The sequence below is a fragment of the Numenius arquata genome, chromosome 27 (genome assembly GCF_964106895.1).
Source record: "Numenius arquata chromosome 27, bNumArq3.hap1.1, whole genome shotgun sequence".
Taxonomy (NCBI): domain Eukaryota; kingdom Metazoa; phylum Chordata; class Aves; order Charadriiformes; family Scolopacidae; genus Numenius; species Numenius arquata.
In genome coordinates, this window is record NC_133602.1 from 506,794 (window position 1) to 534,534 (window position 27,741).

General features: G+C 57.8%; 2 protein-coding genes across 2 annotated transcripts; both read left to right on the top strand.

Annotated features, from left to right (window-relative positions):
- Positions 1-338: 338 nt before the first annotated feature.
- On the top strand, positions 339-7,773 carry ANKRD35 (ankyrin repeat domain 35). The gene is made up of 12 exons (XM_074164588.1): positions 339-377; positions 1,820-1,950; positions 2,072-2,160; positions 2,450-2,514; positions 3,149-3,206; positions 3,322-3,392; positions 3,502-3,608; positions 4,561-4,724; positions 4,851-6,388; positions 7,311-7,400; positions 7,505-7,570; positions 7,714-7,773. Exons 1-12 carry the CDS (start codon positions 339-341, stop codon positions 7,771-7,773), a joined length of 2,478 nt encoding a protein of 825 aa, XP_074020689.1.
- A 1,174-nt stretch (positions 7,774-8,947) lies between these two features.
- PIAS3 (protein inhibitor of activated STAT 3) lies at positions 8,948-26,193 on the top strand. The gene is made up of 14 exons (XM_074164416.1): positions 8,948-8,971; positions 12,256-12,715; positions 15,885-15,969; positions 16,532-16,582; positions 18,254-18,344; positions 19,582-19,716; positions 19,865-19,970; positions 21,277-21,350; positions 21,823-21,983; positions 22,444-22,580; positions 23,001-23,172; positions 24,148-24,281; positions 25,231-25,268; positions 25,924-26,193. Exons 1-14 carry the CDS (start codon positions 8,948-8,950, stop codon positions 26,191-26,193), a joined length of 1,938 nt encoding a protein of 645 aa, XP_074020517.1.
- The last annotated feature ends 1,548 nt before the right edge of the window (positions 26,194-27,741 follow it).

Here is a 27,741-nt window from a genome sequence, read left to right on the forward strand (position 1 = left end):
GGTGAGCTGAGTGTGTCCGTTCTCAGCAGGCTGCCAGCTGGCCGGGCTGATGGGCGCCTATGGTGGGGGTGCCCTGGGTATGGGGGGGGGGACACACACTATGGCGGGGATGGTTTTCCCGGCATTTGGGGAACACGGCGAGCGGGAGGTCCCCGGGGAGGTGACGGGACAAGCCCGGGCCGGGTGTGAGCCAGCCCCGGGCGTGGGGAGGTGACGGGGCGGAGGACGCGCACCCAAGGCACCCGCACCCACACGCCTCCGACGCTCGACGCACCCGCACCCACCCCGGCCCGCTGGGGGGGGCAGGGGGTCCCGGGGATCCCCCCCCCCGGGTCACCATGAAGCGGATGTTCTCCTGCTCCAGCTCGCAGGTGGCGGTGAGTCCCGTCCCCCCCCCTCCCATGCCCAGGGGGGATCCCAGCTTGTCCCGGGGTTGGGGACCCCCCTCTCCTCACCCCTGCGGAGGGGGGGTGACACCCAGCCGCGGTGCCCTGCCTGCACCCATGGGTGCTGCCATGGTCCCCGGGGGCGGGGGGGGTCGCTGCAGCCACATTTGGGGTGAGGGGATGCTCCGGCCCCACCGGTCCGCAGCAGCCGGCGGGGCTCAGTGCCGGTCCTGCCCCGATGCCGGCTGCGATCCCAGCCCCAATCCCGGAACCGATGCCAGCTGCAATCCCGACCCCAGTCCCAGCCCCGATGCCAGCCCTGATGCCGGCTTCAATCCCAATCCCAGCCCCTATGCTGACTGTGATCTTGACCCCCAGTCCCAGCTCCAATCCCAATCCCAGCCCCAATCCCGACCCAAATCCCGGCCCTGATTCCAGCCCCAGTCCCGGCTGCAATCCCAATCCCAGTCCCAACCCCAATCCCGACCCAAATCCCAGCCCCGATGCCTGCTCTGATGCCACCTGCAACCCCAATCCCAGCTCCGATGCCACTTTGAATCCCAACCCCACTCCCAGCCCCATTCCCAGCCCTGGTACCGGCTGCAATCCCAATTTAAATCCCGACCCCGATGCCTGCTCCAATGCCGGCTGCAATCCCAGTTCCAGCTCCGGTGCCAGTTTGAATCCCAACCCCAGTTCCAGCCCCGATGCTGGCCCCGACGCCAGCCCCAGCCCCGATGCTGGTTTAAAACCCGATCCCAATCCCAGCCCGGATGCCGGCTGCAATCCCAACTCGGACTCCAGCTCCAATCCCAACCCCAGTCCCAGCCCCGAGGCCGGTTTTAAATCCTAATCCCAGCCCTGACGCTGGCTGCGATCCCAACCCCAGCCCCGATTCCAGCTTGAATCCCACCCCCGGCCCCGATTCCCGGCCCCGGGACTTGCCCCCCAACCCGGTCCCGGTGCTCGGCCGTGTCCCGGTGCCCGGTGTGTGTCCCCCCCCCACGGCGATGGGGCCCGGCTCGGCGGCGGCTGCACCCCGACAAACCAGCCGGGCAAGCGCAGGCAGGGACACGCTTGCCAGCCTCGCCTCGCCTTCCCCGGCCGGCACCCAGCACCGGGCTCCGTGGGGGGCTCCGTGGGGGTCCCCGTGTCCCCAGCGCCCTGTCCCTGGGACACACTTTGGGGGGGGGGGGGGGGAGCATATCCCAAAAGAGGTGTCACCCCCAATGTGGTGGCCCTTTTGCCTAGTGGAGAAGCCGTGCCTCAGTTTCCCCTCACGCCTGGTGGGGCATGGGAAGAGAAGAGGAAGGGAAGGAAGGGAAGGGAAGGGAAGGGAAGGGAAGGGAAGGGAAGGGAAGGGAAGGGGGGGGGGTCCCCGTTCCCGCAGCCCCCCCCCCGGAGCCGCTGCCCCCCCCCCCCCCCCCCCCCAGGTTGAGAGCTGGAACAAGCAGGACCAGAAGCTGCTGGAAGCGGTGGAGAAGGGGGACGTGGGCAGGGTGTCCGCCCTCGCCTCCCGCAAAACCGCCCGCCCCGCCAAGCTCAACGCCGTGGGACAATCTGCGTACGTCACACACACACACACACCCCGGGGAGGGAGGTGTGGGGGTGTCACACACCACGGGGGGGGTCCCCGGGGTGGTCGATGGGGACCTCGGTGGCAGCCACCTCTCGCCCTCCTTCAGCTTCCACCTGGCCGCATCCAGGGGTCTCACCGAGTGCCTGACGCTGCTGCTGGCCCGCGGGGCCCCCGTTAACGAGAAGAACGATGACGGTAAGTGGGGGACCGACCCGGTGGGGACACTCCTGACATGGCAGGGGTGGGGGGACGACGACGACACAGCCGCGGGGTCCCCGTGTCCCCTCGGGGTGATGGCGAAGGGCTGAGCATACACCAGATCCGCACCCCGAGGCACCGAGCCCCCGGGGAGTGAGTGCCCTGTCCCCAAGGTGAGATGTCCCCAAGGCCAGATGTCACCCCCGGGTGGGGGGTGGTGGTGGTGGTGGTGGTTCCCCGCTGGCCGTGTCCCCGGTGTCCCCGTCACCCCGTGGGTCTCTTGCAGGCAGCACCGCTCTGCATCTGGCCACCATCGCCTGCCAGCCCCAGTGCGTCAAGGTCCTGCTGCAGGTACGAGCCGGGATGGGGACAGGGATGGGGATGGGGACAGGGATGGGGATGCAGAGGAAGACAAGGGTGGAGCTGAGGATGGAGATAGAGGTGGGGATAGGGGACAAAGACAGGGATGGAGATGCAGAGGGGGACAAGGATGGAGATAGGTCAAGGATGGGGACAGAAATGGGGATGGAGATGCAGAGAGGGATGAGGATGGAGATAAGGATGGGGATAGGGACAAGGAGAGGGACGGGGATGGAGATGCAGAGGAGGATGAGGATGGAGATAGGGATGGAGTGGGGACAGGATGGGGATGGGGATGGAGATGCAGAGGAGGATGAGGATGGAGATAGGGATGGAGTGGGGACGGGATGGAGTGGGGACAGGATGGAGATGCAGAGGAGGATAAGGATGGAGCTGGGGATAAAGGTAGGGGTGGGGACAGGGATAAGGATGGGGACAAGGACAGGGGTGGGGACAGGGATGCGGAGGGGAATGAGGATGGAGCTGGGGGTTGAGATAGGGATACGGATGGGGACAAGGACGAGGATGAGGATGAGGACAGGACCAGGGCTGGGGAGGGGCAGGGCAGGACGCGGGGTCCCATCCCCAGCTCGGGGAGAGTCCCTGCCCGCTGTCCCCCCCCCAGTATGGTGCCAATGAGAGTCACGTGGACGGGCAGAACCGAACCCCCCTGCACTGGGCTGGTGAGTGCTGGGGACCCCAAACCGGGCTGGGATGAGACGGGGGGGGGGGGGGGTGTGAAGGCTCCAATGGTGGGGGGGGAGGGGGCATCTGACCCCCCCCGATGCCCCCCTGCAGCCTCCTCGGGCTGCGCCTCCAGCGTGCTGCTGCTCTGCGACCACGAGGCCCTCCTGGATGTCACCGACGCCGTGAGTGGGGACCGGGGAGGGGTGGCCAGGGGTGGCAGGGGATATCGGGGGGGGGGGGGGGGGGGGCGGGGCTGATGGGCCCTTTATATGTGTGTGTGTGTCCCCCCAGCACGGACAGACCCCCCTGATGCTGGCGGCGCGGGGGAACCACGCTGCCATCTGTGCCCAGCTCCTGCAGAGAGGGGCCGACCCCAACCTGGCCGACAAGGACAAGAAGTGAGTGGCCGCGGGGACGGGGGGGGGACACTTGTAGGACATTTGGGGGTGACGGGTGTGTGTGTGTGTGTGTGTGTGTGTGTCTCTGCTCTGCCCCCTCATTCCTGGGGTGATGACTCGCTCGATGGCTCTGCTCCATGGGGACCCTGGGGGTGCCCCATGCAAAGGCAGCTCCGGTGCTGTCCCCTGTCCCCAAGGGTCCGTGGGAAGCCACCGCTGCAAAGAGCTGTCCCCAGGGAGGGGGGGAAGAAGGGGTGAGGAGGGACCATGCCACCATGCAGTGTGCTATTGTGCCATCGTACCACTGTGCCATCACGTCCCTGTGCCACTGTGCCACCATGCAACGTGCCACTGTGCCAGTGTGCCACCATGCCACCATGCAGTGTGCCATTGTGCCACCATGCAGTGTGCTATTGTGCCATTGTGCCACTGTGCCATCACGTCCCTGTGCCACCATGCCATTGTGCCACCATGCAACGTGCCACTGTGCCACCATGCCATCATACCACTGTGCCATTGTGCCACCATGTCACCATGCCATTGTGCCACCATGCCACCGTGCCATTGTGCTGCTGTGCCACCATGCCACCATGCCATTGTGCTACCATGTCACCATACCATTGTGCCACTGTGTCATCGTGCCACCATGCCATTGTGCCGCTGTGTCACCATGCCATCATACCACCGTGCCATTGTGCCACCGTGTCACCATACCATTGTGCCACTGTGTCATCGTGCCACCGTGCCATTGTGCCACTGTGTCATCATGTCACCATACCACCGTGCCATTGTGCCACCGTGTCACCATACCATTGTGCCACTGTGTCATTGTGCCACCGTGCCATTGTGCCACTGTGTCACCATGCCATCATACCACCGTGCCATTGTGCCACCATGCCACCATGCCACTGTGCCATCACGCCAATGTGCCACCATGTCACTGGTCCCGCAGGACGGCGCTGATGCTGGCCTGCGAGCACTGCAGCGTGGAGTCGGCCGAGCTGCTGCTGAGCCACGGAGCGGCCCTGGGGGACGAGGACCGATGGCACTTCGCTGCGCAGACCCCCAGCCGGGCCCTCCGGCGGCTCCTACGCCGTGCCCGCCGCGGGGGGAGAGGTGAGCCCCCACCTGCCATCACCCCCACCCACCGTCACCCATCTGGCCTCGCCCAGCTGCTCGTTTTAGGGCAAAAAAGGGGAAAAATGGGGAAAAAAGGGGGGTTGTTTCTTTTCCTCCCAGCAGAGAACGGCACTGGCTGCGCCGGGAACTCTGTGCTGCAGGGAGAGGAGACCCCCAGCAGCGAGAGCGAGGAGGAGGAGGAGGAGGATGATGAGGAGGAGGATGAAGAGCAGCGGGACGGGTGCGCCGTGCGGCGGCTGCGGGAGCGGCTGGCGAGGAAGACGCGGGAATGCCAGCGGCTGGCGGCCACCGCCGAGGGCATCCGGCAACGGGTGCGGGAGCTGGCGCGGCTCCTGCCCGGCTGCCACGCCACGGACGGGACGGAGGATGAGGATGGCGCCTGCCTGGCCCTGCTGGCCCAGCACTTGGGCGAGCTGAGGAAGAGGATGGTGGCCGAGGAAGAAGGGGACGGAGGAGGCCAAACGGCGGCACGGCCCCAGGGCGACGCCGAGGTGCCGGCGCTGGCGCCCTTCCTCGCCTGGCTGGGGGACGAGTGTGCCAAAATGCGGGCGGCCAAGGCCAGCGCCGTGGCCCGGAGCAAAGGGCTGCGGAAGGAGGTGGAGGAAGCCCTGCGGAGCAAACTGCACTACGAGGTGGTGTCGGCCGAGGCCGTCCGGAAAAGCCTGGCGGCGTGGGAGAAGCTGGCGGTGGAGCTGGAGCGGGCGCTGAGCCGCGCCGACGAGACCCACGCCAAGATGCTCCAGGGATCCCGCGCCCTCCTGGAAAACCTCCGGCGGGAGCCGGCGCTCCCACCACCCGCCAGGAAAACCCTTTCCCCATGCCCGGTGAACGGCACGGAGCCGGCTCCGGGTGGGAAAAGCCGAGAGGAGCCGCTGAGGGAGGGAGGGAGCTTGGAGAAGGAGGTGGTGGAGCTGAAGGAGAGCAATGGGAGGCTGCTGGTGGAGCTGGCCCGGCTGGGCGGCGAGCGGGAGCGGCTACAGGAGGAGCTGCGGGGGCTACGGGAGCGGGACAGCGGTGCCGAACCATCGGCCGACGGTCCCGGAATGGCCACCTTGGCCCGGGAGCTGGAGGCTGAGCGGGAGGAGGTGGCGAGGCTGCGGCGGAGGCTGGCGGGGCAGCGGCGGGAGCTGGCGGCGCTGCGGGACGGGGTGGGCAAGAGGGTGCGGGAGGCAGCGGGCGACGCCGGGGCCGGCATCCTGCGGGAGCTGCACCGTAAACTGGACGGGCTGGTGAGGTCCCAGCACGAGGCCTTGCAACTCGTTGCAGAGATGGAGGGCGACGGCACCCGGGGGGGCGGAGGGGATGGGATACTGGGCGAGCTGGAGGGGGAACTGGGCGAGGAGATGGGGACGGCGGAGGGTGCCCGCGTGGCACGGCTGCTGGAGGGGGTCACCGGCACCGCTGCCACCCCGTGTGGCCAGGAGGTGGCCAGGGAGGTGGCCGAGGAGGTGGCCGGGCGGTGGCGGGTGGCAGCGGAGGAGGCGAAGCGGGCGGCGGAGGCGGCGGAGGCGCGGGCGGCCGAGCGGGAGCGGGAGGCGCGGGAGCTGCGGGAGACGGCGCAGGGACTGGAGCGCAGCCTGGGCAACCTGCGGGCCAGGGCGGGCGAGCTGGCCAGTGCCTGCCGCGACAAGGACGGGAAGGTAAGGGACACGGGCGGGCAGGGACAGCTGACCCCATCATTGTCCCCTTCCCATCGGTGTCCCCATTCCCATCCCCTTCCCATCCCCTTCCCATCCCCGTCCCCATCACTGATCCCTTCCCATTGACACCCTCTTCCCATCGCTGTCCCCATCGCTGTCCCCTTCCCATCGCCTTCCCCTTCTCATTGCTGTCCCCATCATTGTCTCCTTCCCATTGGTGTCCCCATTCCCATCCCCTTCCCATCCCTGTCCTCTTCCCATCGCTGTCCCCATCGCTGTCCCCATTGTCATCCCCATGCCATCCCCATGCCATCACCGTCCTCATCACGACCCTCATCGCTGTCCCCTTCCCATCACCATCCCCTTTTCATTGCTGTCCCCATCGTTGTCCCTTTCCCATCGGTGTCCCCATTCCCTTCCCCTTCCCCTTCCCATCACTGATCCCTTCCCATTGACATCCTCTTCCCATCGCTGTCCCCTTCCCATGGCTGTCCCCAACCCCTCCCCTTCCCGTTTCCGTCTCCTCCCCTTCCCATTGCCATCCCCTTCCCATTGCTGTCCCCATCATTGTCCCCTTCCCATCGGTGTCCCCATGACCATCTCCTTCCCATCCCTGTCCCCATCCTCTTCCCCTTCCCATCCCTGTCCTCATTACTGTCCCCATCCCTGTCCCCCTCCCGCCATTGCCCCCCCCAGCCTTTCACCAGCCCAACACCCCGGGGGAGCCGGGTTTGGGGGGCCGGGGGCTGCCCGGGGACCTCTAGGGTGACCAGGAGCTTCTTCCCACCTGAGTCCATCTCCCAGCCAGGTTTGGGGGTGGGGGACAGATGGGAACCAAAGGGACAACCCTGGGGTGTGACGGGGACCGACAGGTCCCCCCCAGCACCCCGACTTTCCCCCCTGATGTCCCCCCCCCCCGCAGATGAAGAAGCTGCTGGCGGAGACGGAGAAGCTGTCAGCGGAGGTGCTGGGGCTCCGCAGCCAGAACGCCCGGCTCCAGCTCCAGCTGGAGGTGGGTGCCAGCACCCAGTGTCACCCCCTTTGTCACCTCGTCACCCCCTTCGTCACCTCGTCACCCCCTTCGTCACCCCACCTTCCTCTTCTCCTCCTTCCCAGGTCCAGCAGAAAAACCACCGGGACATCGTGGCCATCTATAGGACCCACCTCCTCAACGCTGCCCAGGTGGGACCCCGCATCCCCATGGAGGGGGGGAAGGGGACGGGGACAATTTTGGCTGGGAAATACAAATTCGGAGCCCGGCACCGAATCTGGGTGCCCCACGGGAAGCTGGATCCGGCCCCACAGCAAAGCTCTCCTCCCCACAGGGCTTCATGGACGAGGGGGTCCACGCCATGCTGCTGCACATCCTGCGGACGGAGGAGTGAGGGGCAGGATGGGGGCCAGTCCCATCGCCCCCCCCCCCGAGCCATTAAACTGGAAAAGCTGCGTGTCCCCATCCCGTGTCCCCTCTGGAAAAGCCGCGTGTCCCCATCCGAGGGTGGAGGTGGGGGGGTCCTCCCGGGGCAGGGGGACGACACTCCGGGAGGGCTCACAGCACCCTCCGTGGGTCCCGGTCACCCCTGGGACCTGGGCCAGGACTGGGCAGCGGTGCTGGGTAGACCACAAGCCAGGACTGGTCCCAGTACAGCACCAGTCCCACATAACCCCATTCCCAGTACAGCACCCGCCCCATACAGCCCCCTTCTCTATATAGCCATGGTCCCCATACAGCCCCATTCCCTATACAGCAGCATCCCCATACACCCCCCAAGCCCCATATAGGACCAGCCCCACAGAGGCCTAGCCCCCTATAGCACTGGGCCCACACAGCCCCAGTCCCATATAGCCCCAGCCCCATACAGCACTGGTCCCATATAGTTCTGGCCCCATATAGCCTGGTCCCATATAGCCCCAGCCCCATGCAGCCCCGGTCCCATATAGCTCTGGCCCCATATAGCACAGTCCCACACAGCCCCAGTCCCATGCAGCCCTGACCCATATAGCCCCGGTCCCATATAGCTCTGGCCCCATATAGCACAGTCCCACACAGCCCCAGTCCCACATAGCGCCGGTCCCATATAGCTCTGGCCCCATATAGCCTGGTCCCATATAGCCCCAGCCCCATGCAGCCCTGGTCCCATATAGCTGTGGCCCCATACAGCACAGTCCTATACAGCCCAGTCCCTTATAGCCTCATACCCACACAGCCCCGTCCCCATATATAGCCCTGGCCCCATATAACCCCGGTCCCATATAGCGGGACCCGTTACAGCCCGGTCCCATACGGGACTCGCCACCCCTCGGCGCAGCCCCCTCCCACCCGCTCCCGGGGGCGTGGCGAAAAGGGAAAAAATGGGCGTGGCGAAAGTGGAAATGGGCGTGGCGGATGGAAAGTGGGCGTGGCGAAGGGGAAGCGGGCGTGGCGTTGCGGCTGCGCGGCGGGCGCGGAGTTGCGCGACGCTCCCTTGCCCCCGCCCGCCGCCCGCTCCCTGTCCCCTGCGGCCGCGGCGGGGCGCGGAGTTTGCCTCGGTCCCTGCGCGGCGGCTGCCATGTCCCAAGATGGCGGAGGCGGCCGAGCTGAAGGTGCGGCGGGGCCGGGGCGGCGGGGGGAGCGGCGGCGTGGGGCTGAGGGGACCTGTGGGGATGGGACCAGGTAGTGTGGGGCTGGGGGGACCTTTGTGGGCGTGGAGTGAGGCGGTGTGGGGCTGAGGGGTCTATCGGGATGGGGTCTGGTAGTGTGGGGCTGAGGGGGTCTGTGGGGATGGGGCCAGGCAGTGTGGGGCTGGGGGGTCTGTGGGGATGGGGCCAGGCAGTGTGGGGCTGGGGGGTCTGTGGGGATGGGGCCAGGCAGTGTGGGGCTGGGGGGTCTGTGTGGGGATGGGGCCAGGCAGTGTGGGGCTGAGGGGGTCTGTGGGGATGGGGCCAGGCAGTGTGGGGCTGAGGGGATGGGGCCAGGCAGTGTGGGGCTGTGGGGGTCTGTGGGGATGGGGCCAGGCAGTGTGGGGCTGAGGGGGTCTGTGGGGATGGGGCCAGGCAGTGTGGGGCTGAGGGGATGGGGCCAGGCAGTGTGGGGCTGTGGGGGTCTGTGTGGGGATGGGGCCAGGCAGTGTGGGGCTGTGGGGATGGGGCCAGGCAGTGTGGGGCTGTGGGGGTCTGTGTGGGGATGGGGCCAGGCAGTGTGGGGCTGTGGGGGTCTGTGTGGGGATGGGGCCAGGCAGTGTGGGGCTGTGGGGGTCTGTGTGGGGATGGGGCCAGGCAGTGTGGGGCTGTGGGGGTCTGTGTGGGGATGGGGCCAGGCAGTGTGGGGCTGAGGGGGTCTGTGTGGGGATGGGGCCAGGCAGTGTGGGGCTGAGGGGGTTCTGCGTAGGCATGGAGTGAGGAAGTGTGGGGTTTGGGGGGTCTGTGGGGATGGGGCCAGGCAGTATGGGGCTGAGGGGGTCTGTGGGGCTGGGGCTGAGGCTGAGGGGATCTGTGGGGCTGAGGGGGTCTGTGGGGATGGGACCAGGCAGTGTAGGGCTGAGAGGTCTGTGGAGCTGAGGGATGCGTGGGGATGGAGGACTAGTAGGGGTTGGTGAGGGGTCTGTGGGGACGGAGTGGGACAGTGTAGGATTTGAGGGGTCTGTGGGGCTGTGAAGGGGGTTTTGGGGGTCGGGGGTCTGGTAGCGTGGGGCTGAGGGGATATGGGAGACTGAGGGGATGTGTGGGTCTGGGGGACCCTGCAGTGGGCCCAAGGAGGTTTTGGGGGGGGTGGGTGGGTGCTGAAGGCAGGTTTGGGGGGTGCAGAGGCAGGCTTTGGGGCGCAGAGGTATGTTTAGGGGTGCAGAGGCAGGTTTGGGGTGCGGGAGGAGGGCGCAGAGAGCGTGTAACATGGTAGTGCTGCACCAGTGCTCACGGCTGGATGGGGTTTCATCTCCCTCCACTCTCTTTTTCTCGTTTTTTTAGGAGTCAGAGTGTGTCACCACCTTTGCCCACCAGACTGTGGAATATGAAATTGCCCCTGGTAACTAATTCCAAAGCTGATTTTTTTTATTTTTTTTCCTTCCTCTCCTTGTTGATGGTTTAATATTCCCCCCCCCTCCCTGGCTGGAATATAGCTCTTATCTGGCTGAAGCGGCCTAGGAATCCCCTTCCCCGTGCTGGGAACAGGGAGACGTTTGGGAACGGGCACCTTTTTGGTCTCCAGCCACAACGAGAACATAATTCTCCGGAGTATTATTTGTCCCTAATCTTTCCAGCGGTGCCCTGTCCAAATTTTAATACAACCTTATGGTCTGGTCTTTCTCCTTCCCCCTAAAATTTAAGCCTGATCACAACAGGAGTGGCAAAATATTAAGGATATCAGTGGATAATTCTAGGCGTAGCTCCGTGCACAGGTTTTACATCGCACCCCCAGGACGCCAGCCCTTTCGGTGGAGCTTGACGTTATTTGAGGCTTCTTTGAGTTTATTTTTCAATCTCTGCTCCCTTTCCTTGGTCCATCTCCCCCTCACCCCCTTTTCTGGTTTCCTCGCCAGGAGTTTGTTTAAGCTTTTTCCCATCTGTGTCTCATTGTAAAAGCAAGACGAGCCAGTTGAAAACGAAACGATTTCTCCTTATAAAGCCCGTAGTTGGCTTAAAACCCTTTCCTTTATTTAAAAGACCGAACGGTGACTCCCCTGGAAAGAGAAGAGGTTTCAGGACGTGCCTTGTTCAGCAGCGGCACGGTCGGACTCGAGTCTGCTGCGGATTCAGCCTCAGGTGCCCTCCGGGAGCTCTCGTTTCCCATCTCTTATGGCAATAAAGAGGTTTTTTTTTTTTCCTGTTGCTCCGCTGCTCTGAGCACTAACCGGAGAGGCTTCGGGGGTAGAGGAGAGTCCACAGCTGCCGCAGCGGTGGTGACACAGCCGTCCTATGTCACGAGTGCGAGGGTTCTTTAATGGGAACTCTGAATCTCGTGCTGCCGAGCCATGCTACACTCCTCTCCTGCCGGTCGGAGGGCTCTGTCCGTGGGATTTGTGGGAATAATGGATGTGGGAAGAGGTCGGTTCCTTTGCAAGGATTGTCGCAGATGGGGAGGGATGAATATTTGATCGATGTGCATCCCTCATGTATCTTTAAGGTGTTTAAAACAGGCACTGTCAAAGTCGAGAGACCCCAAGTCGAGCGTTTTCCGCTTAAATGATAAAGTTTTCCTGCTGCTGACAAGGGGAAAAAAACTCGTAAATCTCCTTATCTCTTCCTCTCCTCCCTTTACGGGGAGGAAGGGCCAGCTGTCACTCTGGTTTTGGTAAATTCGGCTGAAACCACGACAAAAGTTAATAATTTTTCTCTTGAACCTCTAATTTATCACCCAGCAAAGGTAACGGGCAAATCCACACGACCTGCAGGGTTTTTTTTTTCTACATGAAACCTTAATCTGGCTCCGAGTCTATTCCACGCCAGGGACCACACGGCGCTTGTTGTCGCGGTGATGGCTTTACCAAATACTTCCCGTTTTCTCTCCCGTTGGGAGATGGAACATCTGTCCCGTTGTCCTCCTGAGACACGGTGTTTTCGGTAACACGACCCTGACACAGCGAATTCAACCGCTTTAAAGCCCCTTGGCGCATAGACCAGAATCAATGAACTGCCTGATAAAGCCTGACCTGCTGATTGTGGAGGTTCCGTCAGATCAGGAATTGATTTTTGCATTTCCAGATCCAAGCAGAGTATCTGAAACTGGAAACAAATCTAAAATATTTACCGCTACTGAGGACAAGGGGAACTTCAGACCTGACAGTGCCTCTTTTAACGCCTCCACCACCTTCCTCAGTGAAGCTGTGGCTTGGTTTTGGGTTGTTTTCTGCTCCTGTCGCAGCTGTAACGGTGCTTGTTTTATTTTCTTGCAGCATATGGTTATGAGCTTTAGGGTATCGGAGCTGCAGGTTCTCCTGGGCTTTGCTGGAAGGAACAAAAGTGGAAGGAAGCACGAGCTCCTCACGAAGGCGTTACAGCTGCTGAAATCCGGCTGCAGCCCGGCCGTCCAGATGAAAATTAAAGAACTTTACCGGCGGAGGTTCCCCAGAAAGATCTTAACCCCTTCGGACTTGTCCATGCTCCACATCCAGGCCGGGCAGCTGCCCTCGGCCACCGCGTTGACGCAGGGGACGGTGTGTCACCTGCCCTATGACCACGGCTCGGCCGCCGTGGCGGCAGCTCTGCTGCCCCCGGCGCCGGTGCTGGGCCCCAAACATGAGGCGGATGTTCAGCACCTCTCGCCGCCCGTCCATCCCGTCCACCCCGACGTCAAGATGAAGAGGTTGCCCTTCTACGACGTCTACGATGAGCTGATCAAACCCACCACGTTAGGTATGTGGGGAACTGCTCGGTCCTCCTGCTCTTTGGAGGCTCCTGGGGTTTGCTCGGATGGTGAAGGTGGAGCAGGAGGGGCATCACCAGGACGGATTCAAAAGGCTGGTGATATCCAGTGGGATTTTGTAGAATCATAGAATGGTTTGGGGTGGAAGGGACCTTGAAGATCATCTAGTTCCACCTCCCACCAGACCAGGTTGCTCCAAACCTGATCCAGCCTGGCCTTGAACCCCTCCAGGCATGGAGCAGCCACAGCTTCTCTGGGCAACCTGGGCCAGGCTCTCACCACCCTCACAGCAAAGAACTTCTTCCTCACATCTCATCTCAATCTCCCCTCTTTCAGCTTAAAACCCTTCCCCCTCCTCCTATGGCTCCTGTCCCTGATCAAGAGTCCCTCCCCAGCTTTCCTGGAGCCCCAGGGACTGGAAGGGGCTCCAAGGTCTCCCCGGAGCCTTCTCTTCTCCAGGCTGAACCCCCCCAACTCAGGGGTTTGAACCCCTAACTTCCTACCCCAACCTGTGTGAACTGCCAGAAACGGAAGCTTTTAGTTGCTTGTCAGTCTTGTTCCAAATTTATTTGCATGAAAAAGGGTATTTCTTTCCCAGCAGACACCATTTCTGTTAAGTGTATGTTTTATAGGCGTATATAAGTTCTGGATTATTTACTGTTTTCACTCGATAGAGCCTGGGGGGGTTGATTTGCGTTTGGAATCGTGAAGCTTTCTCTGGTCTGGCACGTCAGAGAATAAAAACATGGATAAATTGGCACAGGTTTCCCTTTCTGAACAAATCAGTGGGTGCCAGGAGAGTTAATTACGAAAAATGGGTTTGTTATTTTTGCAAACAATCGGTGGTACAACTGCCAGCAAAACCCTCTGCCACCTTTGAGTCTTAATTCTGCCTTAATTAAATAAGAGCAGAAGCAGGGTCCGGAAGGAGGGTGAAGGCACTTGTTTCTCGCCGTGATGGGGGGTCTGAGCACCCTGGTGCTTCCCTGTTTGTAAAACGGGGAAAAAAACCCTAAATTCCAGAAAAGTTGTGTATTTGCTGGAATTCTTCAAATCCGGGTGGGAAGACACGCGGTGCGGGGTTGGCCCCGTAATTGCTGGTGGCTTTGGAAGCGCCGCTGCACTTGGGGTGCTTTGAACCCACAAAAAAGGGAGGTTTAGTCTGGTTTTTAGAATAAGTTTTAAGTTGTATTTTTACTTTAGGTTGAGCCCTTCTGGCCTCTCCAGCCTAGATCCACCCATCTTAGGCCTTTTAAATGGTTTTCACTTGGAACTGGGGTTGTTTTTCTTGCATATAAACATAGTAATGCGTGCTGAAGTGGAGATAAGTATATCCCAACTCCAACCAAAACCCCTGTGCTTTTTTAGGGGCTTGGTTTCATTCCCGTTTTGCTAAAAATTGCCCTTTTTTTGGGGTTTGGCTTTGTTCGGTCTCTCAGACAACCTGTGGTTAAGCCTCTTCCTTGAAATGGGATACTCGCCCTGCAAAAGAAATGATTTTATTTCTTTTTTTTTTTTTTTTCTCCTCTCCCTTATTTATGTGTCGGTGCTTGAGCTTGAAAGAGTTTTTATGTAATTCCTGGGGAATCGCGGACTTTTCTCTTTGGCTTCTGGTGGTTTGTGTCTTTCTTCTCCCTTTCGCTGTGTAAACATCCCCTTCCCGTTCTGTTCTTTTAGTTACTTGGGGCAATTTGTTATAAGTATGCAGATATGAAGGTCGGGGTGGCAGAAAAATACTAGAAATAAGCAATATGTGGGCGGGATAAATGAAAATAGGGATGAAGAGGGTGATGATGGGTGAAGACAGGGATGTGGTGTTAATGATAAAGCCTCCTGGTCCATGGGGACCGAGTGGCTTTACACCAGCTCTGTTTAGAGCAGGGTTTTGCCATCGAGGAGCGAAAGGCTCAAGGAAAAAAGTCCTAAGATGGTCAAAATTCCTCTGAATTTCCCCGGTCCGGGGGCTGCCAGCCTGTGGCTGCTGCCGGTCCATCCGGGGAAGATCTGGCAGGTCATCATCTGGCAGGGAGCTCAGGGCCTCGCATTCCTGGCATTCCTGAGCTGCAGGAGGCTGGAGAAGCCAAACCCCCTCGCCCCGCTGAGGAATCTGGGCTCGAATTTGCTTTTTTTTGGGGAGGCCAGCGCAAGGGTGTCCCTTTCCCGTGGCAGGTGGCACCGGAGATGGAGCCAACCTTCTCCTCTGGGGATCTGTAGTCGCCTCGGATGTAAGATTTACACACATGTCACTGCATTAATATCCTCAGCTTCGTTTTCTCATGGCCGGGGGGATTCTCTGCATCCCAGAGAGCACCATCGGGAGCTGCTGTTGCTCGGGATCTCTCCTGACGGGTGTAAAAAATGGGTGTAGAAAAGGCTGAATCGGCTCTTTGGCAAATTACATCTAGAGCATCAGCAGCCTTCGTTCTAGGATGCTGATACTCTGCAAATATTAATAAAATAGCTCCTGTTTGTTGTGTGGGAGGCAGACACCGAGGGGGAAGCTCGGGCACAAAAGAGGTAGTGACTTGGTTGAGGTCAGGGTGAGAGAGGGGGAAATCCTGGTTTAGTTTTACGTGTTTCTTGCACCAAACGTTTTCACGGTGCTCCTCACTAACCCTGGTGTAGATTTCGTGATTCTCCCATAACGTGGGTTTCTCACGATTCTTTTTAATCAAGGGCATGGCTGCTTTTCTCTAAATTCATCCCTGTGCTCACAGAGAAAATTATTACTGTTCGGCAGCTGCACTTACTCCATAACCACAGTAATTATTATTAATTTCCAGGGCAATGGACGATCTCTGGTGCTCCCTGAGCTCCGCGTTCCATCTCTTTTTTCCCACCCTGTCTTCCGATCCCTGAGGCCATTCATAGACCCCGGAGAGCGAAACAAGGCGGGGGTTCCTGATTTCCTGGCCATTTGCTGTCGGTACAAGCCACCGTCCTTTCCAGGCCTCGGTTTCCCTTGTAAATAAAATGATGGAAACTGAACGTCAGCCTTGAAAACCAGACCTGGTTCCGTGGTCAAGGACTTGGAGAGCCCCCAAATGAACCGTGGTTGATTTTACTGGACTCTGTCCTTTGTTTCTCACAAGTCTTGGCCCCTGCAGGTGTAAGAATGACTTAACGATGATTTAATTTGTCTTAAATCCTCTCCTCCAGCCTCAACGAACAGTCAGCGGTTTGAAGAAGCTCATTTCACCTTCGCCCTCACCCCCCAGCAGGTTCAGCAGATCCTCACCTCCCGGTAAGCGAGTCAGCGGGCTCTCCCGAGTCACTGCTCCGGGAGAATAAAGTGCCAAATCAGGTGTAAAAAGGGGGAATTCCTCGCTGGCAGCGCTGCTGTGCTGCTCACAGCCATTGGGGACCAGCCGCGACGCCTGCGGAGTGGAATTATTGCATGGAAAGAGGAAAATACAACAATTGGGATAAAAACGTGGTAGTTCATCCTGAAATTTCAGACTATAAACCTGGGCCTCTAAACAGGACCGTTTGTTTGCACTGGCGAGTCTGGGGTTAATCTTATATTCTCAAAACTCAGCAGTAGCAGGAATTTTTGAGGTTGATTTTTCTCCTTTTCCCCCTTCTTCTCTTGGATGGGCTTTCGCTTTACCTCCTTGTTTGGGAATTTCACCTCCTACTTCTGGCAGGTATTACCTCTTTTTATGATTCGGCTGCACTGGTTTTATTCAAAATGCAACTCCTGTGCATCGATATCAATATAAATTAATAAAAATCTCAGGCTGCTGTAGTTGTAATTCTCTGTTAAGCCCTGCTGAGAGTCTTAAGACCTTCTTTTTCCCTTGCAGGGATATCTTACCGGGTGCCAAATGTGATTACACTGTACAGGTGCAATTAAGGTAAGGGGACGTCTTTTTGATGAACTCATTAAGCTCTGTTCCCTGAGCTGGGAATTTATCCGAGGTCTTGCCCAATCCCCGCTTTTACCACTTGATTTGTTGGAAATTTGAAATATTTGGTGCTGGGTTTGGAACTGGGGGTTTCTACGGAGCGAGGGTTCGGCACCACCAAACCGCGAGGCTCTTTCTGGCCTCGGGGAGGCCGAGGGAGCTGTCTCCGGGCGACACGTCTCTGCCACACGAGTTTCCTTGATTTTAAGTGTAGTAAAATTCAAGTTTTTTCAGAGTTTTGCACACTTAAACAGACCTCGCTTCGTTCTCTTCTCCCTTTCAATTCTTTGCCTGTTTGCAAAAGGCAGAATAAGATGCAGGAGTGACATTGCCTTAAAATTTGAGCATTTTTTTCCTGTTCACCCAGCTATTACTCATGAAAATGCAAGACGTGTTGGAGGGTGTGAGTAGAAAAATACTTGCAAGTGCTTCCCAGGTTCCCCCCTGGTTCTTGCCGGTGGCACCGGGGCGGGTGTTTCAGCGCCTACGGCTCTGAACAGGAACGGAGGAGGCTCTTGCCTGACGTTCGACCCTTGGCGGGGTTAAAAAATGTTAAATTTTATTATTGGGGGGTTGGACTTGGCAAAGAGACAGAGGATGACTGCGCAAGCTCAGAAAAAAAAAAAAAATGATGGGTTTAGGGCTTTGGTTGTGACACCTGGAAGTGTGAAGAAAAGTGGTTATTTGAAATGAAGCCTTTGATTTCACCCGAAAGGGAGCCTGGTGGTTTTCAGGGGGGCGTTCTGTATTAATTAGGGTGCTGTGACGATGTCTGTCTGATTTTTGGGGCACGCGGTGGCGGTTTTCCTGCTGTGTCCATCTGTTCCACTCAGCGCTGGAGGAGCCTGTTCCCCGAAAGGCTTCAGGGGGTGGATGCTTGGAAATGTCCCTTCTGTAATGCAGAAAAACCCCACGTGGGTTTCAGAAGGGCCAGTTTCGGTGTATTTTGCCTCTTAGTAAGAGATGTTTTGAGCTTTGGAGATAAAACAGAGTTTAGCAAATAATCCACCGGGAAGCTTTTAGGAGTCTCCTGGGGTGTCCAAGTGCATCCCACTGTGCATCATTTTTCACCTGAAAAAGCGACCTAAACTTTGGTGCAGGATTTAAAACCGGTGGTGGGATGGTTTCTCCTCCTGCCGATGTCCTTCAGCGCCCGGGATCCTCGTGTTCCTGAGCCTCAAAAAGATGAACTCTCAATTTTATTCTTTGTTTTATTTGGCGAGCAGAGAGAGAGCGCGTTTCTCCGATGGAGGATGAGTGGTGGCAGAGGAGCTTTGGGTCAGACCTAACCCAACTTCCCAAGCAGTGGCCGCTCTGTCCTACTACAAGATTCGCTTTGGGTCAAAGAGAACTTTTTAATTCCTCAGGTGCTTTCGTGGGGTAACTTGGAGGTGTAATTCCTTGCCTCTTGAAGCGCTGCAGAATCTCTGGGTGAAGACGACCCACAAAAACACATGTAGGGCCATTCATCTACTTACATCTTTCCAGCCATTGATATGTCCCGCTTGGAAAAATGGGGTTTTTTTCCCCTTTTTCCAGGGAAAAAGGGTTTGGCTGCTGGTTTTTTTTTTTCCTGAGCGTCGCCACTCACTTGCCCGGTTTCTCCCTCCTGCTTTTTAGGTTTTGCTTGTGTGAAACCAGCTGTCCCCAAGAAGATTATTTCCCTCCTAATTTATTTGTCAAGGTCAACGGAAAACTCTGTCCCCTGCCGGTGAGTAAATCTTAGATTCCTTCCTAATATCTTGTAGCCTAAATTCTGCCCCTTTTAGGCAGCTGCAGCTCCCGGGGAGTGCGGTGGGAATGGATTTTCTGGAGATTAAAGACTTGACTTGAAGAAATGGCATGGTCAGATGCAAAACTGATTTCATGTTGGCGATGAAAAGCTGCTCTTTGGTTCAAGGACTGTGCTCTTGAATTAAAGAATATGCAAACTTTGGGCCTGATTGGTTTTTTTTCTGAGATTCCGTCTCTCTTTTTTTTTTTTTTTTGACAAGAAACTTGGTAATAAAAATGCAGAGTAAAATGTGAGATCAATGGAATTAGTTTATTGCGTTGCCATCAAACCTGCAGAACGGCCTCCGACGCCCTGCCCCGAGCCGCTCCCTTCCTGCTTTTACAGATTTGCATTTCTTTGCTTCAGATATTCTGTCTGGTTTTGGCCGAGGCGATTAGTAAACCTGCTTTAAAATAAAAATAAATAGAGAGAGGTCATTTCCGGCCTCGTGGGGCGGAAAGAGGGGAGCGCGTGTGAGATGGGAGGTGGGTAAAGGGTTGTGTCCTCCCCCCCCAGTTTCTGCTCGCAGAGGAGGTTTCCGGCCTTCCTTTGGGTGAGTCATCGCCAGCTGAGAAGCTCTTCCCACCGACGGGAACGCACTTTGTTGGTTTTACTTCTGCTTAAACCGCTGGGCGGCTGCTGAATCAGCCTCGGGCTGCCCGGTCGAACCCAGGGTGATGAGAAAAAAAAACTGGCCTGAATCTGTCTGAATTACAGAAAAGGCGCCCGTGGGCTGGATGGGATGGGTTTCTAATGAAGGTGGGATGTGGCTGTAACGAAGCAAAAGTGAGATCAATGTGAGATTTGTCACTGGATGTTAATTTTTTAGCTTCCCAGCCTGGTTGAACTGGGTTTGGCTGTTAATTCGGTGCCATTTGGCTGTTAATTCGGTGCCCCGACAGTTCTGTGTTTGGAGGGGGGGGTCCGGCTGGTGATGAGAGCACCCCCAGCACCCTCATCAGCGGAAGGATATTAGGGGGAACCTTTACTCTTAATTTCTTAAGGAAAAATGACAGACAGCTTTGAGGTTTTAGAGAAATTCTCACCCAAGCTCTCAGGTGGGAGGTGAAGTATCTGCAGGTACGTGAAGAAATGGGGTTTGTAGGTTCTTGTGTGTGGCCCCAAACCTCGGAGAGGGTTGATTTCATCTGGGGTGATCTGTCTCTCTTTGCAGGGTTATCTCCCGCCCACCAAGAACGGTGCGGAGCCAAAGCGACCCAGCCGCCCTGTCAACATCACCCCCTTGGCACGGCTTTCGGCGACCGTCCCGAACACCATCGTGGTGAACTGGTCCTCGGAGTTCGGCAGGGTGGGTGCCGTGAAAGCCGTTTTTCCCCTTCACTGCGGGATCGAGCCTGTTTTTTTGCAGCTGTGCAGATCTAGGAGAGACTCCCCCCGCCCCTCTCCTTTCTGGTGGGTTTTTCTAGGTCTGAGCAGTGTCGTCTTCTCCCCAACAGAACTACTCGCTGTCCGTGTACCTGGTGAAGCAGCTGACGTCGGTGACGCTGCTCCAGAAGCTGAGAGCCAAAGGCATCCGGAATCCAGACCATTCGCGAGCCCTCAGTAAGTACGTCTTGGGAAGGTGAGATCCTGCTTGGGCTGATCCCGGGGGGACAGGAGATGGTCGGAATTAGCAGCGCAGGCCTTTGCCTGTGTCCCTTCTCGCTTGTGGGGTTCTCTTGATGAGAACTCGCTGGGAAGGTAAGGCCAAGTCACACCAACCCCATGGGTGCTACAGGCTGGGGGCAGAGTGGCTGGAGCTGCCTGGCAGAAAAGGACCTGGGGGTGTTGGTCGACTGTCAGCTGAACACAGCAGTGTGCCCAGGTGGCCAAGAAGGCCAACAGCATCCTGGCTTGTGTCAGGAACAGCGTGGCCAGTAGGACTTGGGAGGTGATCATCCCCCTGGACTGGGCACTGGTGAGGCCCCACCTCCAGGGCTGTGTCCAGTTTTGGGCCCCTCGCCACAAAAAAAGCCATTGAGGGGCTGGAGCGGGTCCAGAGAAGGGCAACGGAGCTGGTGAGGGGTCTGGAGCCCAAGGAGAAGGGTCTGGAGAACTTGTGAGGAGCAGCTGAGGGAGCTGGGGGTGTTCAGCCTGGAGAAAAGGAGGCTGAGGGGAGACCTTCTCACTCTCTCCATCTCCCTGAAAGGAGGGGGTAGCTGGGGGGGGTCGGTCTCTTCTCCCAAGGAACAGGCGATGGGACAAGAGGAAACGGCCTCAAGTTGCGCCAGGGGAGGTTCAGGTTGGAGATTAGGAACAATTTTTCCACGGAAGGGGTTATTGCACGTTGGAATGGGCTGCCCGGGGAAGGGGTTGAGGCACCATCCCTGGAGGGATTTAAAAAATGGGTTGACACAGTGCTTAGTGACAGGGTTTAGTGCTGGTTTTTATCAGAGCCGGGTTGATGGTTGGACTCGATGATCTTAAAGGTCCCTTCCAACCCGGGCAATTCTATGATTGTAAAGATTAGGGGTTATTTCTCACGATGCCACTCGACAGAGCTCTAAATCAAACCGTTCCTCAGATCGCTGCCCGTCTCCGGGGTGATACTCCCAATTTGTGCCGTGAGCTGTGGTGGGAAGTGTTATACCCTCAAATTACACCCTGTTTCTGACAAGTGAACGTTTCCCCCCTGCTGCCACTGCGCAGGCAGGTTAAAACCTCTAAGGGAGAGACTTGTCCCTTTGGGCCGCCGCTTGCCAAGGAGCCGTCAGCCTAAAAGTCCTAATGTCTGTGCTGCCAGCGTGGCCTGCCTGTAGTTTGGATCATAAACCTCGTGGTGCAAACTATAAATCACGTCTGGACGTATTTGTGCTTGTAAAAGGAGGATGATCTCGACAGGAGACCTTTTTTTTTCCCCTTTTTTCAGTCAAAGAAAAGCTAACGGCCGATCCCGACAGCGAGATAGCCACCACCAGCTTACGAGTTTCCCTCATGTGTCCGGTAGGTTCTGATCTTTTTCTTCCTTTTTTCTCGGCCGCTTTGGAGCGAGGCGAGAGCTGGTGCTGCCGCGAGCCCTGCTTTTATTGAAAACTCACCTTTGATTCCTATAGAAGAGCAAAACCGCTTGCTTTTGGGCATAAAAAAAAATCCCGAGATGGTTGGTTTAAACTGCGTAGCCAAAAATCTCTTCTCTTGGCCCGATCCTTGTCTTTCCTTGACTATTAGCGTGTGTTTGAGGTGGAAGAGAGCTAAAAAACAAAGCAAAAAGGCAAAAATGCCCTCAGGAGAGCTTGTTTTCTCCCACATGTTAATTCTTTGTTGATATTTAACCTCATTAAATGCACTAGGCGGGGGAGAGAAGGGACTAAATGCAATGACACCGCTTAATAAATGGAATAACACGTTCTCGGTGCTGCGGGAGGTTTGGTTTGGACGAAACCAGCTTCGTTTCCTCTCTCTGCCCCCCCCCCAGCTGGGGAAGATGAGGCTGATCGTGCCCTGCCGAGCCATCACCTGCAGCCACCTCCAGTGCTTCGACGCCGCGCTCTATCTCCAGATGAACGAGAAGAAACCCACCTGGACTTGTCCCGTGTGCGATAAGAAAGCCCCCTACGACAACCTGATAATCGACGGGTGAGCTGAGCGGGCTTCTTCCACAGCTTTCAGCCCAGATAATGTTTTGCTTGGAAGGCTTATCCTCTAATGCCAGCCTATATCGGCAAGCTATAGCCTCCAATAACTTAAAATCTGATTTATTTTTCATTCCCTAAACTGCTCCGATGCCAATCTGGAGAGATTTCTCCCAAAAGAACAAGAAGCCTTTGTCAAAGCCTTGGCTCCCTCGCTGGCGGTCTCTGCGGAGGCAGTAAGGAGGGAACCTGCTTCCCGGGCTTCGAACAGAGCCCTCCTCTGTACCTCCACCAGCCCGGTCGTAAAACTAGACCTGCAGGTGATGCTGGTGTGGATTTTAGAGCAGTAATTCTCCGTACCCCTTCAGCCTGAGTCCCCTGCGGTTTCTGCCGTCCGTCTGCGTGTATTTATCTGTGGGTCCGTGTCGTGTTTGCTCTCCCCAGCGTCCGCTCTCACCCTGCAGGTTGTTCATGGAAATCCTCAACTCCTGCACGGACTGCGATGAGATTCAGTTCATGGAGGACGGCTCCTGGTGCCCCATGAAGCCCAAGAAGGAGAACCAGGAGGTTTGCCAGGCGGCTGCCTTCAGTGGCATCGAGGGTACGGGAGCTATGCTCACCTGCTCTGCTTTTTAGAGATCTTTTGGGTTTTTTTTTGCCAAAGCAATGTTTACACTTAACAATTTTTACATTTACAAAGCAACATTTCGGAGCGTTTTGGATCCCAGCTGGGAGCCAGTATTTGGGATCCCACTGAAATACCAGGAGCGTGGCAGGCACTTAGCACAGCCCCGTGGAGTAAGTGCTAGAAAAAAACCAAAATACCAAAAACACCCAAGAAAAATGCAGGTTTCTCCTGAAACTGCAACATTAATTCCAGGTGGGCTATGGGATACCTGACCCTTGGCCTGGGGCTGATGCTTCTGGGACTGGCTGTGGATTTGGAAGATGTTGTTGAGCTTGTAGAGGGTTTTCCTCGTCTCCCTTTCGGCAGCTGACGCCTCGTTTCTCTCCCCCGCAGCCAGTTCCCTTTACACAGTGAGCTCCGAGGGCAAGAACTCTTCAGAGGGCAAAAAAAAAGTGGAAGTTATTGATCTGACCCTGGACAGTTCGTCGGATGAGGAGGAACCCCCTGCCAAGAAGCAGTGCCCGGGCTCCAGCGCGGCTCTTCCCACCACGGCCGGGCCCAAGGGGTGAGGCAGCGCCGGAATCCACCCCCCGGCTCTGCTGGGTTTGGCTTCTTTTCCTTCCTGCTCTCCGCTTCCTTCCTTTCCCGGTTCCAGAAGGACAGGGAACTGCTGGAGAGGGTGCAACAAAAGGCTGTGAAGATTTATTCTTCACAGTAAGAGTGATCAGACACTGGAACAGGCTGCCCAGGGAGGGGGCATCCATCCTTGGATGAGTTTAAGAGTCGCTTAGATGTGGTGTTGGGGGATATGGTGTAGGGAAGAACTTTGTAGAGTAGGGTAGATGGTTGGACTTGATGATCCCAAGGGTCTTTTCCAACCTGAATGATTCTATGATGAGGGGACTAGAACAAGAAAAGGCTGAGGGACTTGGGGCTTTTTAGTCTGGAGAAGACTGAGGAGGGTCTATAAATGCCTATAGAGGCCCTTCAAGGGTGGGTGTCAGGAGGATGGGGCCAGTCTTTTTCCAGTGGTGCCCAGTGACAGGACAAGAGGGAACTGGCACAAACTGGAACAGAGGAAGTTCCATCTCAACATGAGGAGGAACTTCTTGACTTTGAGGGTGGCAGAGCCCTGGAAGAGGCTGCCCAGAGAGGTGGTGGAGTCTCCGTCTCTGGAGACATCCCAAACCCCACCTGGATTTGATCCTGTGGGATCTGCTCTGGGTGACTCTGCTCTGGCAGGGGGTTGGACTGGGTGATCTCCAGAGGTCCCTTCCGACTCCTGTGAGTCTGTGAAGGCTGATTCATTCCGTGGCAATAATGGGATCCACGTCTGGTTGTCTCTGGTGCTGCTTTCCCCGACTCCCCAGGGTGAGAGTCCACCCCTCGGACTGTGGGGCAGGGGAGGAAGGAGGGATCGCTTTTCCCGTAGTTGTGGTGGCAGCAGGTTGGGGTTTTTTTTGCTGAAAAAGGAGGGATTTTGCCCTCAGCGTGTCGCTCTGCTGCTGTTAATGTGCCTTGGGTCCGTGTTCTGTTTCAGGGTGTTGAGTATCGATCACCGGCCGTCTTCCGTGCTCCGAAGCCCTCCCATGGCCGCTCTGGGCAGCGATTATCTCTCCAGCCTCCCCATTCCCGACTACCATCCCTCCTACCCGGTGCCTTCAGAGCTTCAAGGTAACAACAGAGACCTCTGGCAGCAGTTAGCCAAACGCCCTGCTCTCTTCCACTGAGTTATGGGGCCTTTGGGTCGCTCGCACGCGGAGTTTCTCCTGGCCGGCTGGCTACTCTAGGTCCTGGCGAGTGTTTTTTGAGGGAGAGAATTCACTGGCCCAACAGAGAAGGGGGAAGAAGGAAACTAGAGTCCCCTCCCTCCTGGGGTGTGACACCGGGGGGGGGGTTTCCTGGGGCCCTGACTGACAGAATAGCTGGAAATCTGGGTGTTGGGTGGCCATTGCAGGTAGGAACGCCCCAGGTTGTGGTTCCTGTGTCTCGGGGCCACCGTGGGGCTGTGACTCCCTTTCCTGGCGGGCAGGGGGTGAGATGGGTTGTGTGTCCTCACCCCGCAGAAGGAGAGAGAGAAAGGGGGCTGGGGGCTGGGGCTGAGCAGTAAATAATAAACCATTCCAGGGAAAACACCGGTCTGGGGATCCCCATGTGCTTTACAGGAGTTTTTTTTAAGTCTCGCTTGTGTTAAAAACCCCGGTCCCTTGCGCAGCTCAACACCCCTCCTGCCCTGTTTGGTGCCTGCACAGTCGCCGTCGGATGGAATTCCTTCGCTCCAGGCCCTTTTGCCGAGCGGTTCGAGGCGTCGTGGTGTCACCATCGGGGTCGGGGCTGCGCCGAGCCAGCCCTTGGCGCTTTGCTGGAGCCTGGGTTTGGTTCCAGGCCCCACCGTGGCTCCTCCGGAGGAGTGAAATTTCACCCGCCCCGGGCTGTTCCGTTGCCGAGGGGTTGTAGGAGCGGGGCTCGAGGGTGTGATGACGATACCGGGGTCTCTGGTACTTGGAGCAGCCCAAACCCATCTGCTGCTGCCTCTGCGTCACCACGGTTTGGCTCCTCTTCCTGCCACAAGTTTATTTACCATCCAGAGATTTATTCCCCCTCCCCGTTTTTATTTTTCTAGGTCTGGATTTGTTTTCCTTCCTTCAAAGCGAAAATCAGGTGAGTTTCGATGTTTTTTTCTCTTGGTTTCGTTCCTGTGGGTTTTTTTTCTCCTCGCCCGATCTGCAAACGCGTCCCTCTCCGCTCGGCCAACCTTCCTCCTCCTCCTCCATCCTCCTCCTCACTGAGCGCTGGCCTTCCCTCGCCAAGGGAAATTCAGAACTGCCAAGGGCTCGGGGGTGGGAGGGTTTTGCTTCCCCGAGGCTGAATCCTCGCGGATTGTGGGTGGAAAGCGGAGGGATTTGGTGGCAGTCGCTGGGATCTGACTCGTCCCCTCCACGCGGGGCAGGGGGGGCTTGGTGCAGGGCACAGATCCTGCCCAGGCGGCTTTTTTGGGGGGGTGTGTGTCACTGTGGGCTCCGTCCTCTTTTCTCTGGGCTGGGCTTCGTTCCTGGCCGCTGCTGCGCGTCTCCGCTGCCCTCGCCCCCCCCCGAAGCCCCCGCTCACAGGAGGCAGCGGGTGCTGGTGGTTCAGGACTTTAAGTTAAACTGGTGCATTTACCCGGGGAGCTCTGGGGGGGGTGGGGGTGTCTCCCTGTGCATCCCCCCCCTCTCTGTGGGACCTGGGCTGGGGTTTTGTGGGGAACCATGAGCTGATGGGGGGGTTTGTTTTTGTGTTTTTTGTTTTTTTTTTTTTTTTTCCTCCGCTCCGGCAGCATTACAGCCCCTCCGTCATCACCTCCCTGGACGAGCAGGACACGCTCGGCCATTTCTTCCAGTACAGAGGCTCCTCCGGCCACTTCCTGAACGTGAACCCCCTGGGCCCGGCCATGGCGGGATCTCACGGCGCCGAGGGTTCCGCCGGGGGCCGCGTCAGCAGCATCGTCTCCCCCGGCGCCCTGCGGGAGAGCCACGGCCACAACGGCACCATAAGTAGCCCCGCGGTGCTCCCGGGTTGCCGGCCGGACGTCATTTCCTTGGACTGAGCCCCCGCTGCTGGCGTTATTCCCTCTCCCTCCGTGGGAGATGAGGGCAGATTCCCGGTCGGATTGGGACCCCGAGGGCAGATTCCCGGTCAGACTGGGAGACGAGGGCGGATTCCCAGTTGGATTCCTGGTCGGATTGGGACCCGAGGGCAGATTCCCAGTTGGATCCCTGGTTGGACTGGGAGACGAGGGCGAATTCCCAGGCAAATTCCCGGTTGGATTCCTGGTCAGATTGGGACCCGAGGGCAGATTCCCAGTCAGATTCCCAGTTGGATTGGGAGAAGAGGGCGGTTTCCCAGTCGGATCAGGAGACGAGGGCGGATTCCTGGTCAGATTCCTGGTCGGATTGGGACCTGAGGGCAGATTCCCAGTCGGATTCCTTTCCCTCTCCGGGGCTGGAAGGACCCGACCAAGAAGCCTTGGGTTGTGTCTCTCCACGGAGGCCTTGCTGGTGTCGGGGGGGTGGTGGTTCCAGCCCTCCTTTGTCGGGAAGGACGTGCCCCACGGCTGTATCCGCCCTCCCGAGCACAGTGTGGGGGGCTTGGGTGCCCCAATGTCCCGGGGGGGGGGGGGTGTGTCACCGAACCCCCCCTGAAGTATTTTAATACCGTTTCTATCGCGTAGGATTCCGCTGCGGAACGGGAAGAGCTGGGGAGGGGAACGCAGCCGCCCCGGAGTGGGGTGTCCTGCACTCACCGCCCCCCGGGGGGGGTCCCCTCCCTCCTGACACCCACCCCACCCCCCCCTTGGGGAAATGATTCCTCATTTCTAATGGAAGGCGGCGGGGGAAGAGCCGGGGGGCTATGGAGGAGGAAGAGGAGGATGGGGGGGGGGGGGGGAAATAGGGGGCCCGGGAGGAGGCGGCGCTGCCTCCGTTGTAATTACGCTGTATTTTTTTTAAAAAACAACCAAAAAACAAACAAAAAAAGTCATTTCTTTTCCTCCTTTTAACTGTTCCCAGCGCAGACTGGCCGGAGCCCAGGGAGAGCATCTGTATTTTCAGTTGCAGCTTTTTGTACAGAGGAAAAAAAACTCCAAAGATTCCTCCCCCCCCCTCCCCCCAGTTTCTCGGCGAGGACTCGATGAAGGTTGTGGGGTCTCTGGGGACGGCGCCTCCCCCCCTTCCCCCCCCCCCGCCCCCCCCCCATTGCACAAATTATTTATCTATTTAAATCTCTACTTTAAGCCTATAACCTCTACGGCCACGTACCCGCTGCTCTGGGAGTGTGTCCCACCTGGTTCATCCTGCCCAGTTCATCCCAGTTCCTGCGGCGACGGGCACTGGGAGGCGGGGGGAGGGGGGGGCGCTGGCCGAGCGGTCCCACCACATGTAGCAAATTTTTTTAGCACTTTTTTTTTTTTTTTTTTAATTTTTAAACTGCTCTTTCCCTGAAAATTCCTCCCCGGGGGGTGAGGGGGAGCAGCGCACAGTAATTCCGCTTGGATTATTCCCTCTTTCTTGTATCGTAACCGCAGCGAATATTTTAATGCAATAAAAGTGTTTTAAACGGCTGAGGATTTGCCCGCTCCCCCGGTGTCGGGGCACGG

Coding starts and splice junctions, on each gene's coding strand:
- ANKRD35 (XM_074164588.1), top strand. CDS start 339: ATGAAGCGGATGTTCTCCTGCTCCAGCTCGCAGGTGGCG. Junction 378..1,819: donor GCTCCAGCTCGCAGGTGGCG/GTGAGTCCCGTC, acceptor CCCCCCCCCCAG/GTTGAGAGCTGGAACAAGCA. Junction 2,161..2,449: donor TAACGAGAAGAACGATGACG/GTAAGTGGGGGA, acceptor GGTCTCTTGCAG/GCAGCACCGCTCTGCATCTG.
- PIAS3 (XM_074164416.1), top strand. CDS start 8,948: ATGGCGGAGGCGGCCGAGCTGAAG. Junction 19,717..19,864: donor GGTCCTCGGAGTTCGGCAGG/GTGGGTGCCGTG, acceptor TCTCCCCAACAG/AACTACTCGCTGTCCGTGTA. Junction 19,971..21,276: donor AGACCATTCGCGAGCCCTCA/GTAAGTACGTCT, acceptor CCCTTTTTTCAG/TCAAAGAAAAGCTAACGGCC.